Genomic DNA, 15,831 nt, shown 5'->3' with positions numbered 1-15,831 from the left:
CATCCCCTATATACCTTGTTCCATGAAGCAGACAGGGGCTACGTCTACACGTGAACGCTACATCGAAATAGCTTATTTCGATGTAGTGACATCGAAATAAGCTATTTTGATGAATAACGTCTACACGTTCTCCAGGGCTGGTGCCGTCGACGTTCAACGTCGAAGTTTGGCAGCACCTCATTGAAGTAGGCGCTGCAGGGGAACGTCTACACACCAGAGTAGCACACATCGAAATAAGGGTGCCAGGAACAGCTGCAGACAGGGTCACAGGGCGGACTAGCACTTCCGGGGCAACAGCTAGCTGCTCCCTTAAAGGGCCCCTCCCAGACACACTCAGCCCGCACAGCACGCGGTCTGCAGAGCCATAGGCACGCACACCTCGGGCGACGCAGTCATGGACCAGCAGCAGCAGCAGCAGCAGCAGCCAGAGGTCCACCCAGCTGCCCCTGCAGGAGCAGTGCTCGCCCTGCTCGATGCCATGCAGGAGGCAGCTGATCACATCCTAGGCACAGAGGAGGAGCTGCCTGCAGGGGAGGAGGAAGCAACCCCAAACCCTGCAGCCCCCTGCCGCACACGCCGCTGGCTGTGGAGCTACCCCACGAGCACCGACTGGTGGGAGCAGCTGGTGCTCGGAGAGTGGGACGACAACCGCTGGCTCCAGAACTTTCGCATGAGCCAGCAGACATTTCTGGAGCTATGCCAGTGGCTCACCCCTGCACTGAGGCACCAGGACACCTTCATGCGGTGTGCCCTCAGCGTCAAGAAATGGGTTGGCATCGCTGTCTGGAAGCTGGCCACTCCAGACAGCTACCAATCCATGGGTCAGAAGTTTGGCGTCGGCAAGGCCACCGTCGGGGCTGTCCTCATGGAGGTAAGAGGACCCACGGGGGGAGGGGGAGGCAGCCCTGGCAGGAGAGGGGAGGGGAGGGGAGGGGAGCCCTGACAGGGGAGGGCCACACACACCCTGCACACCCCTCATTGGTGGTCTCCTATGTGCTTCCCCTGCAGGTCGTCTATGCCATCAACGCCCTGCTCCTCCACAGGCTCGTACGGCTTGGGGACCCAGATGCCGCCATCGTGGGGTTTGCCACCCTGGGCTTCCCCAGTTGCTTCGGGGATCTGGATGGGACCCACATCCCCATCCATGCCCTGGAGCACAGTGGAGGACGCTACTTAAACAGGAAGGGCTACCACTCAGTGGTCCTCCAGGCCTTGGTGGACAGCCAGGGCCGCTTCCTGGACATATATGTGGGCTGGCCTGGCAGCACCCACGACGCCCGGGTATTCCGGAATTCAGGCCTGTGCCGCCGGCTGGAGGCGGGGACCTTCATCCCCCAGTGGTAGATCTCTGTGGGGGACACCACCATGCCCCTCTGCGTCATCGCAGACGCGGCATACCCCCCTCTGGCCCTCGCTCATGCACCCGTACATGGGCCACCTGTCAGCCAGCCACGAGCGCTTCAACCAGCGCCTGAACCACGCGCGCCAGGTTGTGGAGCGCACATTTGGCCTCCTCAAAGGGCGCTGGAGGTGTCTCCTCACCCGCCTTGATGCGGGCCCCACCATCCCCCAGACTGTGGGCGTGTGCAGCGCCCTCCACAACCTCGTCAAGAGAAAGGGGGAGGCATTCTTTCAGGGCTGGGCTGTGGAGGCTGGCAGGGCCGATGTGCAGCCACCCGCTGCCCCCAGTCGCCAGGTGGACCCCGAAGGGACCCGGGTCCAGGAGGCCCTGCGGGCCCAGTTCGACGAGGCCGCAGGGTGAACGCTGGCAGGCCCCCCACTGTACCCCCCCGTCCTCCACAACACTCCCTGGCCCTACGCCCACACCATAGAGCACCCAAGAACACACTCCCCCAACTTTTCATGCAAATAAAAACAGACATTTGTTTGTCAAGCCAGAATATATGTTGAACTCATTATTATTATTATTATTATTATTTTTATCATAACTATTTACAGGCAAAATAAATATTATATATGTATGTATTATAAATAAGATAAGATGAAAGAAAAAAGGGGAAGACAAGGAAGGGGAGAACTGTTTACATGGGGGGGCAGGTATCAGCATAACAACATAACAACGGGGTCTAATACAAACTATTTACAAAAGATGATAACTGAAGGGGATATATATGAGGGGGGGGAGGCACGTCCTGGGCCCCACACCCCCTAATGTCCAGTGCTGGGGGTGGGCGGCCACGACCCGCGCCTCGGCCTCAGCCATGGTCGGGGCTGGCTGGGGGCCGGGCGGACCGGTTGATATGGCCGGCGGGTGTCAGCTGGCCCCAGGTCCCCCTCGGCAGAACGGCCCTCGGTGGCGGATGGTGGTGCGACGGCGGGTGGAGCGGGCAGAGTGGCGGCCGGCGCGGCATGGGGGGCCAGGTAGTCCGCGATGCGCTCAAAGGTGCGCATAAAGGCCTCCCATGCCTCCTGGCGCCAAGCCAGCGCCTGCTTCTGTAGTTGGAGGCGCCACTCCTCCACCCGCAGGCGCTGCTCGGAGACCTCCAGCTGCCGATGGAGGATCGCCAGCAGCTGGGGGTCCGTCGCCATCCGTGGGTGGTGCTGGCTTCACTGTCGTCCCCGCCCTGGGGCCGGTCGGTGCTCCGCCGAGGGGCTGGCCTGGACTGATGGCCCCGGTGGGCTCTCCGGGACCACTGGCACCTTGCCGGCGCTCTCTGGTCCTTCCAATGGTGCAGCTGCGAAACACGGGGGGAAGAAGAGTGGACACAGCCGTTAGTGTGGGCCCCGAGCCGTGGCCCTTGTCCCCCCACCCCTCTGCTGCTGGTTCCCAATCCCCGGCCCCGGGAGATGCTGCTGCTGCTGATGGGTGTTCCAACCCCTCCCCCCAGGGGACCCTAGGTTCCGCTTCCCCATCCCCAGGGATGGGGCATGGCACTGTCGTGTTGGGGGGGCAGGGGCTGATGCACTCCTGTGAGGGACATGCCACTGCTGTCCTTGGGGCCATGGTCATCTGGGCATGTGGAGGGCCCTGGTCATGTCTGTTACCCCCGCCCCTCAACCCCAGGGGTGTGCACCCGGCGGGGGGGGGTACAAACCTGATGGTCCACTCCCACAGTCGGGGAACACCTGGTGGGCGGACACCCTGCTGGAGCTCCATGACAGCAGGATTATTTGGAGCCCCCCGTCACTGGAGGAGGACTCCCCCTCCTCCTCCTCTTCCGGCGTCCCAGGGGTGGGCTCCTGTGGGGGGCCCTGGGGTGCAGGGCTTACCTCCGGGGCCTGCTGGGGCTTGTCGGCTGAGGTATCAAGAGTGGCCGGAGGGGAGGAGGTGTGCTGGGGGCCCAGGATGGCCCTGAGCTCCCTGTAAAAGGGGCAAGTGACGGGGGTGGCCCCAGATCGGCCGGCCGCATTCTGGACCCGGGCGTAACCCTGCCGCAGCTCCTTCACCTTACTCCTGACGTGCTCAGGAGTGCAGGCAAGGTGACCCCGGGCGGCCAGGCCCTCGGCCAGCTGAGCGAACGCGTCTGCATTCCACCTCTTGCTCCCCATTACCTGGAGCACCTCCTCCTCACTCCAGAGCCCTAGCAGGTCCCGAGGCTGGGCCTCTGTCTAGGAGGGGCCCCGCTGCCGCTTCCCAGCCTGGCTGCCAGGCTGGGAGCCCTGGCTCCCCTTGCGGGGGGTGCCCTGGGGGCGCTTGGGGGGCTGGCAGGCGACCATTGCAGCGGTGGGGGGTTTCTGTGGCTGCAGAGGGGCGTGCAGGCTGGCCGCGTGGCTGGGCTGCCGCCTGCACGCTCTCTCAGCTTCCTGCACAGGAAGGCAGGGGGCGGGGACCTTTAAGGGGCCGCTGCACGCGGCGACCATCGAGCTCAGGGGCTGGAGAGAGTGTGTCTCAACGCCTCAGCTGATGGCCGCCATGACGGACCCTGCTATTTCGATGTTCAACGTCGAAGGAGGGCACTATTCCCATCTCCTGATGGGGATAGTGACCTTGACATCTCGCCGCCTTACGTCGATGTCAACTTCGAAATAGCGCCCGCCACGTGTAGCTGTGACGGGCGCTATTTCAAAGTTGGCGCAGCTACTTCGAAGTCGCCGGCACGTGTAGACGCGGCTAGGATGTCCCAACAGATGGGCCAAATGTCAAAAAAACCTAAGTGGATAGATGGCAAATATTGTTTTACCCTGTTTTGTGGAGGCTTACTTTTTTTTCTGCAGACTCAGAAAAGGAGGAACCATAGGAGATCCTCTAGATCAAGAGTGATAAAACTTTTTTATGTTGGGCTCCACTGTTCATCCCTGAAATTAGCAGCCCTTCCCCCATCTGTCTAATGTAATCCTAGGCATCCTTCAGTCTGCGTAGACTATGGATCGCGCCCTTCATAACTCCATTTAAGATAGTCATTTGCAGCGTTGACTGTGACTGTGGAGGCCCACACAAGAGTGACAGCCCTTGCTACATCTGCTGCATATGTAGTGGGTGTCTGGCAGGTTCTTGCTGTCCTTTCTACGGGATCCTTCCATCATTCATCATGTGGACGTGGCCAAGCCAGCGGAGCCGCCGCTGCCTGAGGAGGGTATGCATGGTTGGAATTCCAGCTTGCTCGAGCACGGCATTGTTGGGCACTCTGTCCTTCCATGATATACCAAGAATGCGCCTGAGGCAGCACAAGTGGAAGATATTCAGCCTCTTTTCCTGGCGGGCGTACAAGGTCCAAGACTAGCTGCTGTAGAGGAGAGTGCTGAGGATGCAGGCTCTGTAGATTTGCATTTTGGTGTGAGTGTACAGCTTGTTGTTGTTCCACACTCTCTTGCTAAGTCTGAACAGAGTTGTGGCTGCTTTTTCAATCCTCCTGTTTAGCTCAGTCTCCAGCGACAGGGTGTCGGTGATGGTGGACCCAAGGTAAGCAAACTCGTGGACAACCTGTAACATGTAATTGTCAATGCTGATGGATGGCGGTTCAGGAATGTCCTGACCAAGTACATTTGTCTTCTCTAGGCTGATGGTAAGCGCAAAGTCCTTGCGTGCTTTGGAGAACTGATCCAGCAGTTTTTGAAGCTGGCCTTCTGTGTGTGTCACTACAGCAGCATCGTCTGCAAACAGCATGTCTCTAATGAGCACTTTCCCGCACCTGAGACTTAGCCTTCAGCCTTGCAAGATTAAACAGTTTCTCATCAGATCTTGTGTGCAAAAAGATGCCCTCTGTTGAGGATCCAAAGGCGTGCTTCAGGAGGATGCTTGTAGAGCTTTGGCAGTCTAAATGCATAACTCTAAATCCTTCAGGCTTATCACCAGGTTTGTGCAGCCTAGAGCAGCCTATGATGGGTGACCCATACCTTAATTCTACCAGTGTCATTTCCATGACTGCATTAAGCTCTGTTGCACTCCTGATAAGTTTTTACACCAAGAAAACTGTCTCACTCCACCAGGTTGTCCATTTCAACTGCCTTTCTGAGCAATGTTCCGGTAGTTGATAGCTGTAGGACAGTGATGTGGTCATCTGTACTTACTTTTTTCGCTCATGCCACGATCACAATTGATTATACCAAATTTCGCTCATTAGCATTCCAGTATGTGTTCAGATGACCTCTCCATTGTAAGGGAACTGCTGATGAGTTGCCTTAAGTGGAACGTATATGTGCACACTCACTTGAAGGGTGATACAAGTTATTTACCTGTCTTGCTTTTTGATGTGTGTTGTGCACATGAACATTCATTGGCTCTTCTACCTCTCCCACTATTTGGGCATCATGTAGAGCACTGCAAAGTAATGGCTGAAACCACATACTTTCTATGCCCTCAGCTGACAACATAAGCGTGTGTGCACTGCCTAGTGGTGCAAGAGGGAAATGTCTCCAACTTGAGTACCCTGGGCACATAAATACCCACCATGAAATGTATATTTGTACAACATATTTTGAAGATCAATAGTTACTGTACAGGTATGTAACTATTACAGAATATATGATTGCACGAATTTGTTTGTTTAGGTATCAGAGTTTGTCTTGGCGAATATTTTAAAAACATGTTCTGTGCGTTTCGTTACCATGGTTATTTAATCATCTAGTGTTCTCTGAGGCTACATCAGCACTACAGAGATATTTCAAAAGAAGCCCTTCCGGAAGATCTCTTCTGAAAAAACTTGTTGAAAAAGAGCAGCCACAGACAAAAAAGTGGATTGAAAGAGTGATCTGCTCTTTTGAAAGAGAATGTCCACACAGCCCCCTCTCTTTTGAAAGAATGGGCCAGGGATTGAATAATCAGGTGCCAGGAGGACTGCTCTTTCAAAAGAACGGCCCTGCAGAGTGTCTACACACATTTTCTTTCTAAAGAAACTTTCGAAAGAAGTCCCTCTTCCTGATTTTGAAGGGAGCACCGCATTCTTTCAATTTTCTTTTGAAAGAACGCTTTTTGTGTTTAGATGCTTCATGGGATCTTTCGAAATAGCCCCCTTATTTTGAAAAATCTTTTGAAAGAACTTGCTAGTGTAGATTCAGCTTGAGCCAAAATTACATTTTATCTAAAGATATGTCTGTTAGCATTGAATATAATTTCCTTATTGGTCTCTGGAGAAGTCCTTAATTAAGACTCTTATTTAATGGCTAGAGTCAGAGGATGTATAGCAAATATGGTAACATTTCTATCTTGATGGTGACATTTTATGCAGCCATTGCTGAACAAGCTATTGATACTGTTCAATGTGTTTTTGTGTCCTAGTTCCCCCCGGCCCCCCCCCCCCCCCCAAAAAAAGGTAGTTCAGGTGCAGGAGGCAGATTTTTTTTCTAAAACATTGTGCGTGTATACTCAGGTGGTTATACAGTACATAGACAGTAAATTGAATCTGAGCATATGCAGCAATCTACAGTATTTTTTTCCTTGCATTTATGTGACCAGATGATATTGTTTTAGCTCCTCAAGCTTTGATCCTTCAAGTTTTTGCATAATGTAAAGCAGTATCTGGTGATTGGTAGTTAAAGCAGCATGGCACATTCGTCCCAAAAATATTCTGGGGCAATGTTTCCTGTAAGCTGTGCGCTTGTGCAGTTGCTCAGGAGAGATTCAGATGCAGCCCAACTGATTAGCAGAGTACCCACAGCTAAATTTTTTGTTTCTGCCGGTGGTGCACAGTTGCATGTGCCTTGGAGCAAACATGAAAAATTTATACTGTCTATGTGTGGAAAAGATTAAAAGGAATATTGTTCTCAGCTGACTAAAATTTGCCAGGCTACTGTAAATTATGACCGTGCTTATCTGGATACTCTTTCACTCAAATAGATAAAGAATATTGTAATACAATTTATTTTATTGTTTGAAATACAATCTTGAGAGATCTCTGTAGATAATATAATCTGTGATTTTCCCCCCCGCCCCGCCACCTAACACTTCAGTTGCTGATGTAAACTCAGTTGGCTGTTTCTCAATCAAGATGAGTGGATTAGGAGAAAACTCCTTGGACAGCTTGACCAATGAATCAAGGAAACGCAAGCCATTCCCATGTGATGCCCAAGGACCAGGGTAGAGTATACATATTATCCTCACAGTTTTTAGAAGATTTTTCATAATAAACCAATAAAGAGTGCAGCATCGTGTTTTAGTGTTTACATATTAGCAGGGCTGTCAAACGGTTAAAACAACTAATCATAATTAATCACACTGTTAAACAGAATATAATTTATATAAATATTTTGGATGTTTTCTACATTTTCAAATATATTGATTTCAGTTACAACACAAAACAGAAAGTGTACCATCTTCATTTTATATTTATTTATTCTTAATATTTGCACTGTAAACAAAAGGTAGTATTTTTCAATTCACCTAATATTGTCATAAGCAATCTCTTCCCGCTTAAAGTTGAGTTTACAAATGTAGAAGTTTGTGCAAAATAAATGTTTAAAAGATAAAGTGGTCTAAAACGTCTAGAGCCAAAAGTCCACTTGGTCCTACTTCTTGCTCAGCCAATCTCTGACAAATAAATTTGATTACAATTTTCAGCAGATAATGTAACCCACTTCTTGTTTACAGTGCAATATGAAAAAGTGAACAGATGTTTGCATAGCACTTTAATAGCCGAAATTTCAGGATATCTTTATGCTGGATGTGCTAACAATTCGTGTGTCACTTTGGGCTTCAGCCACTGTTCTGTGGGCACTTGTCCATGCTGGTTACAGTTTCTGCTCTATAAATAGTCCAACGCAGAGCAGTTCGACACGTTAATTTTCATCACTGAGTCAGATACCATTACCAGAAGGTTGATTTTCTTTTTGTTTGGCTGGGTTCTGGAGTTTCTCCACCGGAGTGTCGCTCTTTTAAAACTTCTGAAAGCCTGCACCATCCTTGTGTCTCAGATTTTTGGATGGCACATCAGAGTCTTAAACTTTGGATCTAGTGCTGTGGCCATGTTTAGAAATTTCACACTGAAATTTTAATTAGTATTCTATCATATTAACTATTTTGGATTTTTTCCCCTACATTTTAAGTATGATATATTGGATTAATTTTTAAAATTGTGGTTAATTATTTTGAGATAGTCACGAGAGTTAACTGAGACTAATTGACATCCCCAGTTTTAATTGCACCCTTGCTCTCGTGCCAGGAGCTCTGAATATCCCCCCCAAATCCTCTTTGTCGTATGCCAAGGTGTTCTGTGAGCCTCATGTTCTCCCTCCCCACCACCCATGTCATTGTTCCTTATGCACCCTCCTCTCCATCCTTGTTAGGAGCCTTTTGTGTGCCCACATTGTCCCGCTCATGGCAGGAGCTCTCTTTGGACCTTCTTTCCCCCTTTTCCTCCCATGCCTGGGTCTATGTGTATGTTCCCATACCAAATGCCTGCATTGTCTACCCCATACCAGGTTCTCTGTTTGCCTCCTCCCGTTCCTGCATCTTCATACCCATCCCCCTGGACTCTTGGTACAAACACCCAGTCCCCATTTTCCTTTCTTTATATCTTGGACCCTACCAAACTCACAGCCATGAAGAAGACATCAGAGACTGTGAAATCTTTTTGTGTGCTTTTACCCTGTACTATACAAATTTAACTGGGGAGTCCACAGTTGCAGGGAGGTTGCAACATTATTTTAGGATGAGTATGGTTTTGCTACTTTATGTACTATGTTCAGAGCTAGGTGGCCAGAGGGTGGTGGCTGCTGACTGAGAGTCCAGGTCTAAAGGCAGCAATGCAGAAGTAAGGGTGGCAAGATCATACTGTGCCTCCCAATAGCCATCACTCTTTGGCTGCTCAATTCTGAAGGCAGCACTAAATTAAGGGTGGTTATTTTAGGGAGATCACAGGACTATCCTACACACCCCCACCTTCTTTTGTGTGAGGACTCTTAGAATTACAACACTATAAAATTTCAGATCTAAATGGCTGAAATCATATTTATGACTTAAAAATTCCTATAACTGAAATTGGCCAAAAATGGATTGTGAATTTGCAGGGCCCTGCTCATGTCCACTCATCCCTCCTTGGGTTGCTGAGATTAATACCTCCCCGCTGTTTGCATTTTCCTCTTACCCCTTGCACCCTGCTCTCCTTTCCTCATTACCAATGGCCACAGACTCCTACTTCCAGATCCTGCCACCGAGTTTCCTCCTGCTTCTTGTGAGGCTTTATTTCTCTGAGAATCCAAATATAGTCTTTCCTCATGCAGCAAGTTAAGGTTCTGTCTCTGATATAGGTAGACAGCCACCAAAGGCAGCAGATATTCTTCTGCCTGTACTTACCAGTCAATATGTTAGGACTGATTTTGCTGTGAATCGAGCTTTTATGGTGGTTTGATCTGCCTTAAAATCAGTAGACCTGTGCCCACTGATTTCTGAACCATTTCCTGAAATTCAGGAGTTGATGAGTGCAGTGTTCCATAATTATTGTACTGCACACAATGAAATGCCATTAAATTATATGTTAGACTTTTGTATATAGCTTATTGGCTGAGCAAAACCCTGCTGTAGCTTTTTCCACCTCCAAATGTCTTTATAATACAAATACATAAGTTTTGTAACTGTCAGTTGGAATTTTCATTACATTAGATAAGAAAATAATCACAACAGTTATTCTTGGCATAGTCTCTGAAGATACATTCCTTTTTCTGGTTCTGTTTAAACCTACTGGTGTAAATTGACAAGGTGAATGTCTGCTAAGTTTAAGAGAAAAATGGTATTTGAAGTGCATCAAAGATGACAGTGTGATCACAGTTCTTGTTTTTGCTGAAATTTATTATTATTAAACACGGCTTCTTGTTTCTAGTCTGACCTGCAGTGGTGAGAAACGCCGACGTGAGCAGGAAAGCAAATATATTGAGGAACTAGCTGAGCTGATATCTGCTAATTTGAGTGACATTGACAATTTCAATGTCAAACCAGATAAATGTGCAATTTTAAAGGAAACCGTAAGACAGATCCGTCAGATAAAAGAACAAGGTAAGGATTTCTTTCTTAAATCATAAGGGAGAAAATTTAGTTTCCTATCAGAAGGCAATTTCTCTCCAAAACAATACTTAGTTGCCGAGACCATGCAATGGAATTTTCATATCACAGGTACTGATTTAGGAAAGTATTTTAGCACATTATAAGCACGGATCAGAGGTGGATTTATTTCCTATTCAGCAATTAGTACATGTTGAATTTTAAATACATGCTCATTAGAACTAAAAACCCAGTGCTTAAAGGTAAGAAAATGCTTTATGAATCGGAAGCTTTCCTGAATTAGAGCCTAATGTACATGGTCGTTCGAAGTACACCATTTGTTATAGTCCTTAAACTACTTAAACAAGCTTAAAAGATGAAAATGGCTCAAGAAGCAGTTCTTCAAAACACAGATAAACTAGTTGCCCACTGGAGTAAAGAAGCCAATCTACTGCCCATCAATTAAAGGTTCCCTGGCAACTTGGATGGTTTGAAACTAATTTATAAATGAGGCCCAGTTTCTGATAGAGCACTTTTTCAGAGCTATGCCTGAAGTTTTAAATTATTTTTTAAAATTCATGTTACGTGTTTGTGTTTGGTTTTTTTTTTTTTTTTTCTTCTCCACTTTGATGTTTGACAGCCTTTCCGGCAGGGGAAAATAACTGAGTCCAGTACAGACTACATCTAGCTGACAATGTAACCAATTAAAAAGTGCCAGTAACTGTACACAGAATGTAATCTAGGACAAAATAAACTAAAAGGAAAACAGACAACCTTCCGTTTTGCTAATGTCTTAACAGTTCCAGTAACCATTGATTTTTACCTGTAATAGTAGGTTTTAGACAAATATTTCTGAATTTACTGTTTTTCCCCCTGAACTTCCGGTAATTGTGAGGCACGAGCTGATAGAAACAACTTCAAAAATTAGATTATAGATGAGTTATGTGTCAGTTCAGTGAGTTTGCACTCAGTAGTAAATTATGTTAGCCTGCTGGAATATGTATCACACAGTTTACCAGCAACTTCTAAATTTTGCTTTGTCTGCAGTATTGGAACATGTTTCTTTTTGAAAAGTAGCCTTAATTGCTGTTTTGGAAGTACTTTCCTAGTGGCACTATTCACACTTCTTTGTGTACTTTACTGGTTGATAATCTTCCTCTGGCACAATACACTCCTGTTGTGATATGCTTAAACAATGATCAGGTGTATGGTTCTAGAGCTTGCTGCTTGTTTTCCATTACTTTACAGCATGGTTTTATTTTTCCTCCTCATAAGAGATTTTAATTTTCATTAGTATGTTTTACATTATAAATTCTGAAAAAGGATTTCAATTATTGGCATCAGATATAATTAAATAATGTGTGGAAGACCAAGTGAGAATTTGTTTCCTGTCTTGTGTTTTTTTATTTGGATCCAAAAATACAATTAAATGAGCAAACCATATGTTCTGCATATGAAATTGAATTATTTTCTAGATTAAAACCCAGATTAAGTCTTAATGTAATTTCAAATGTTCATCTTTCATATGTATGGGAAAAAGGGAAGAATTAGGAAGTTTTTCATTAGAATGAAAAGTTTGTGCTGCCTAGCCAAATTTGAGTAAAGGGTAATCATTTAATAAAGCAATCATGTTCCCAGTGGAAGAAATTTAGTCATGGAAACTATTTGTGGTACTGGTATGACAAAATTCAAAATTTGCTAGGTTCTTTTAATATACAGAAGAAGACACAGCCCCTACCCTGAAGTTCTAATGATGTGAAAAAAGTGTTGTGCTTCCTCTGTACATAACATTAATTACATGATTCCATGTACAGCTTCATTGTGTATTCTCACGCATCCTGGAATGCAGCAAATTACGTCAAAAGTATATTTCTGTGCTTCCACTCACAAAAAAGGTGCCTTTTGAAAACTTGTCTTCTTTGATTTTAGGAAAAACATCATCCAGTGATGATGATGTACAGAAGGCTGATGTATCTTCTACAGGTCAAGGGGTTATTGATAAGGATTCATTAGGACCTCTTTTACTACAGGCAAGTGTAAATGATGCCCTAGTACAATCAAATGGGAATGGATCTTAAATGTTCTTGTCCAAAAGGATATGTGACAGGATTACAACACTGAGAAATGCCAGCAGTCTACAACAAAAACTAGTATGCAATGGTGATAGAGAAAATTGTTTTAAAAGGACAAGAAATAAAATCCATCATTGTTTTCTCAACTCTGCTGAAGCAGTCTGGAACAGTGAGGGGCAACCTAGGGTTGTGAGTGGGTTTCATGAGTGGCTCTCCATCTCAGGGAGACTTCTTGTAACCAAGATGGTCTTCAGGGACGATAGTTTCGCTAACTGCGCTTGCATACCTAGAATTTGTGGAGTGTGCCAATTGAACGATAGTAGCACTTCTGTTGGATGCAGAATGAGCACATGGTTCTCACAGTGTTGTGTGTAATCAGCAGGCATTTCACTTCACATGCCCTTGTTTTTAAGCGTATGTCACTTGAGTAATATTGGTAGGAAAAAATGCAACCACATGTAACCCTCAGGCCACAGGTTGCTCACCACTGTTGTAGAAGGATTCAGAATCAATTGGCATTTAGGTCAGCTTTAGCATGCTGTTTGCGTTTTGTAGTAGTCCCCGTAAATGGCTAGTAAGATTACATTGACTAGACTTAGCACTTAAAGATTTTTTTTTTCTTTACCTAGGAAATGACCATCGAAGACTCTGAGCCACTTTTATGGCTTGATGATGGTCTGTACAGAGTGGGGGGTTGTGATTTCTGTGAAAGACTGAGCATCTGAAGAAGTCCCATTGTCTTAAGAGGAAGTGAGAGATACAATGTGGTGCTTCTTAGGATCAGTGCATGTCTACAATAGATCAGTTTGCTGCTGTCCTAGTTGTGTTGACTTCAAATTACATAGAAATCACTTAAGTAAAATTTTTGTGTTCCAAAATTTTTACTTGTTCTAAAATTTAGCAAATAACTCCTACTGCTTAGTATGCAAAGTAGCTCAGTATGTTGTAGGCTGCTATTTTGAGTCAGTAATGGAGTACTTTCAAAACCAACAGTTTTAGAGGTGTTTTAATGCTGTTTCTGATTTGGGAATGAATATTTTTGGCCGTGTCTACACTGGAGAGTTCTGTCGACAGAACTTAGGGAACATCTACACTCAAAACCTTCTGTTGACAGAGTCTAGACAGAGCTCTGCTTTTGCTTTGACAGAGTTACCCCTCAAAAATGTGAGGCCAAACTGTTGATATAGTACTGTAAACAGAAGGGCAGTGTAGATGCTTCTGTCCACAGAAAGGGCTTCCAGTTTCTGGGCCACCCTGTTTGCAGAGCTGCCATTCTGCTTTCTGTCACCAGAGGGCAATGCAATCTGGCAGTTCTCTGTTGACAGAGCAAGTTGTGTGTAGCAGCAATCTGTTGATGAAGATTCTGTTGAGATTTGTGCTTCTAGTGTAGACATAGCCTTAGGCTGTGTCTACACTTGCATTCCTCTTTTGAAATAGGTATGCAAATGAGGGAAATCAAAAATGCAAACGAGGTGCAGATTTGCATATGTGGCACCTCATTTGCATATTCTTTCAAAAGAAGAAAACCAGTGTAGACACTGCTCTTTTGACAGTAAACTCCATGTTCGAAAGAATCCTTCTTCCCTTTTTCTATGGGAAGAAGGATTCTTTCTAAGATGGGATTTACTTTAGAAAGAGCAGTGTCTACACTGGTTTTCTTCTTTCAAAATAAGAATATACAAATGGTGCCAGATATGCAAATCTGCACCTCATTTGCATTTTTGGTTTCCCTCATTTGCCTACCTATTTCGAAAGAGGAATGCAAGTGTAGACACAGCCTAAGTGAATAATCTCTTTTTGCTTTTATGACCTTCATTGCTGCTAAAAATGTATTTTTAAGACTACGTCCCACACACTCCACTCCTGCTTCTTAAAGATCTTGTGGCAAATTCATAGTCTTTCTTTGATGTCATTGTATTATAGAAGTTTCAAGATGTAACACATTCAGGCTGAGTCTACACGTGCCCCTTCCTTTCGAAAGGGGCATGTTAATGAGCGGGTTCGAAAGATGCTAATGAGGTGCTGCAATGACTATGCAGTGCCTCATTAGCATAATGGCGGCCACAGCGATTCAAAAGTGCGTCTTTTCGAATCGCACGCTGCCCGTGGAGACGAGACCTTCCGAACAGACCCCACCCCAGTTTTCAAAAGCCCTTCTTCCGATAAAGGCTTTTGAAAACTGGGGGGGTCCTTTCGGAAGGTCCCGTCTCCACGGGTAACGCACGATTTGAAAAGCCGCACTTTCAAATCGCTGCGGCCACCATTATGCTAATGAGGCGCTGCATATTCATTGCAGCACCTCATTAGCATCTTTCAAACCTGCTCATTAACATGCCCCTTTCGAATGGAAGGGGCACGTGTAGACACAGGGTCAGTGTCATGTTTCCAGGCTAAAAGAGTTAACCAAATGTTTGATTATCAGCCTGCTAAGATCAATAGTGGAAGAACAAATGAACAGAGGGTTTCTGATACTTGATAGCTTTCCTTACTATGAAAGGTTCTCTTTAAGGAAAACTTGAAACCAATTCTTCTACCAAAAAAGCTAAGTCCTTCTCCTAAACTACAACATTGTATATCCAATTTACTTTTAAAAATGATCTATTTTAGCAAATCTGGTATTTTGTGTTTGTTTATAATGTTGCAATATGTTTTTAGGCATTGGATGGTTTCCTGTTTGTAGTAAATCGAGATGGGAACATTGTATTTGTATCAGAAAATGTCACACAATATCTGCAGTATAAACAAGAGGATTTGGTTAATATAAGTGTCTACAGCATATTGCATGAAGAGGATCGGAAAGACTTTCTTAAAAACTTACCTAAATCGGCAGGTAATACAGTCTTCACCTAGGTGTCTTTAAAAGCAAAAGAAAATAAAAATAACTTCCTAAGTTAATAAAATTACAAAACAGACTTTCTTATGGCACAGCTTTGACTCCTCTTGAGTTTCAGGGCATAACTATATTAACTTTTAACATTAATAGGACTATTGCAAAATTGATCATTCTTTTCTATTAGCAGACTAACAGAAGAATGAAGACAAAATTCTGTCCCCAGGACTATTGTTTAAAATTATATCCTCTTGAAAAAGTATTTCAAATAGTACTGCCAAACTTCAATTGAAACTTTAAAGGGCGCGATCCATAGTCTATGCAGACTGAAGGATGCCTACTACTGCCAAACTAGAAATTATATAAACAGCTAAATAGCAGAAGTTAGGTGCAGGTATTTGTGATGCGTGGTTGTCGCAAACAAATGCATTGGTTTATGGAGTTGAATGTTTCTGTACTCTGATAAACTGAAAGAGGAATGGCATGTGAGGTTGCATTGCTTGTTTCTGAGGGATTGATTATGCATAAGGCTACAAGTTTGTCATGAAAGTTGCAGGTTC

At 45.5% G+C, this 15,831-nt stretch overlaps 1 protein-coding gene across 12 annotated transcripts in view; it reads left to right on the top strand.

Moving 5' to 3' along the window:
- NCOA3 (nuclear receptor coactivator 3) overlaps positions 1–15,831 on the top strand; it is a 186,203-nt gene that overhangs the window by 113,527 nt on the left and 56,845 nt on the right. For 8 of the 12 annotated variants that reach the window (XM_075011851.1, XM_075011853.1, XM_075011859.1 and 5 more), the window contains 4 exons: positions 7,348–7,474; positions 10,212–10,384; positions 12,299–12,399; positions 15,097–15,271. In XM_075011851.1, the coding sequence (XP_074867952.1) occupies positions 7,386–7,474; positions 10,212–10,384; positions 12,299–12,399; positions 15,097–15,271 (538 nt within the window). In that variant the 5' untranslated portion in view covers positions 7,348–7,385. Of the gene's footprint in view, positions 1–5,155; positions 5,255–7,347; positions 7,475–10,211; positions 10,385–12,298; positions 12,400–15,096; positions 15,272–15,831 lie in introns of those variants that run through there. The other 4 variants (XM_075011858.1, XM_075011849.1, XM_075011848.1 and 1 more) reach the window with 1 other exon arrangement.

Source organism: Carettochelys insculpta, chromosome 17 (genome assembly GCF_033958435.1).
Source record: "Carettochelys insculpta isolate YL-2023 chromosome 17, ASM3395843v1, whole genome shotgun sequence".
NCBI lineage: Eukaryota > Metazoa > Chordata > Testudines > Carettochelyidae > Carettochelys > Carettochelys insculpta.
Note: the sequence above shows the minus strand (reverse complement) of the source record. Positions and strands in the feature narration are given on the sequence as shown.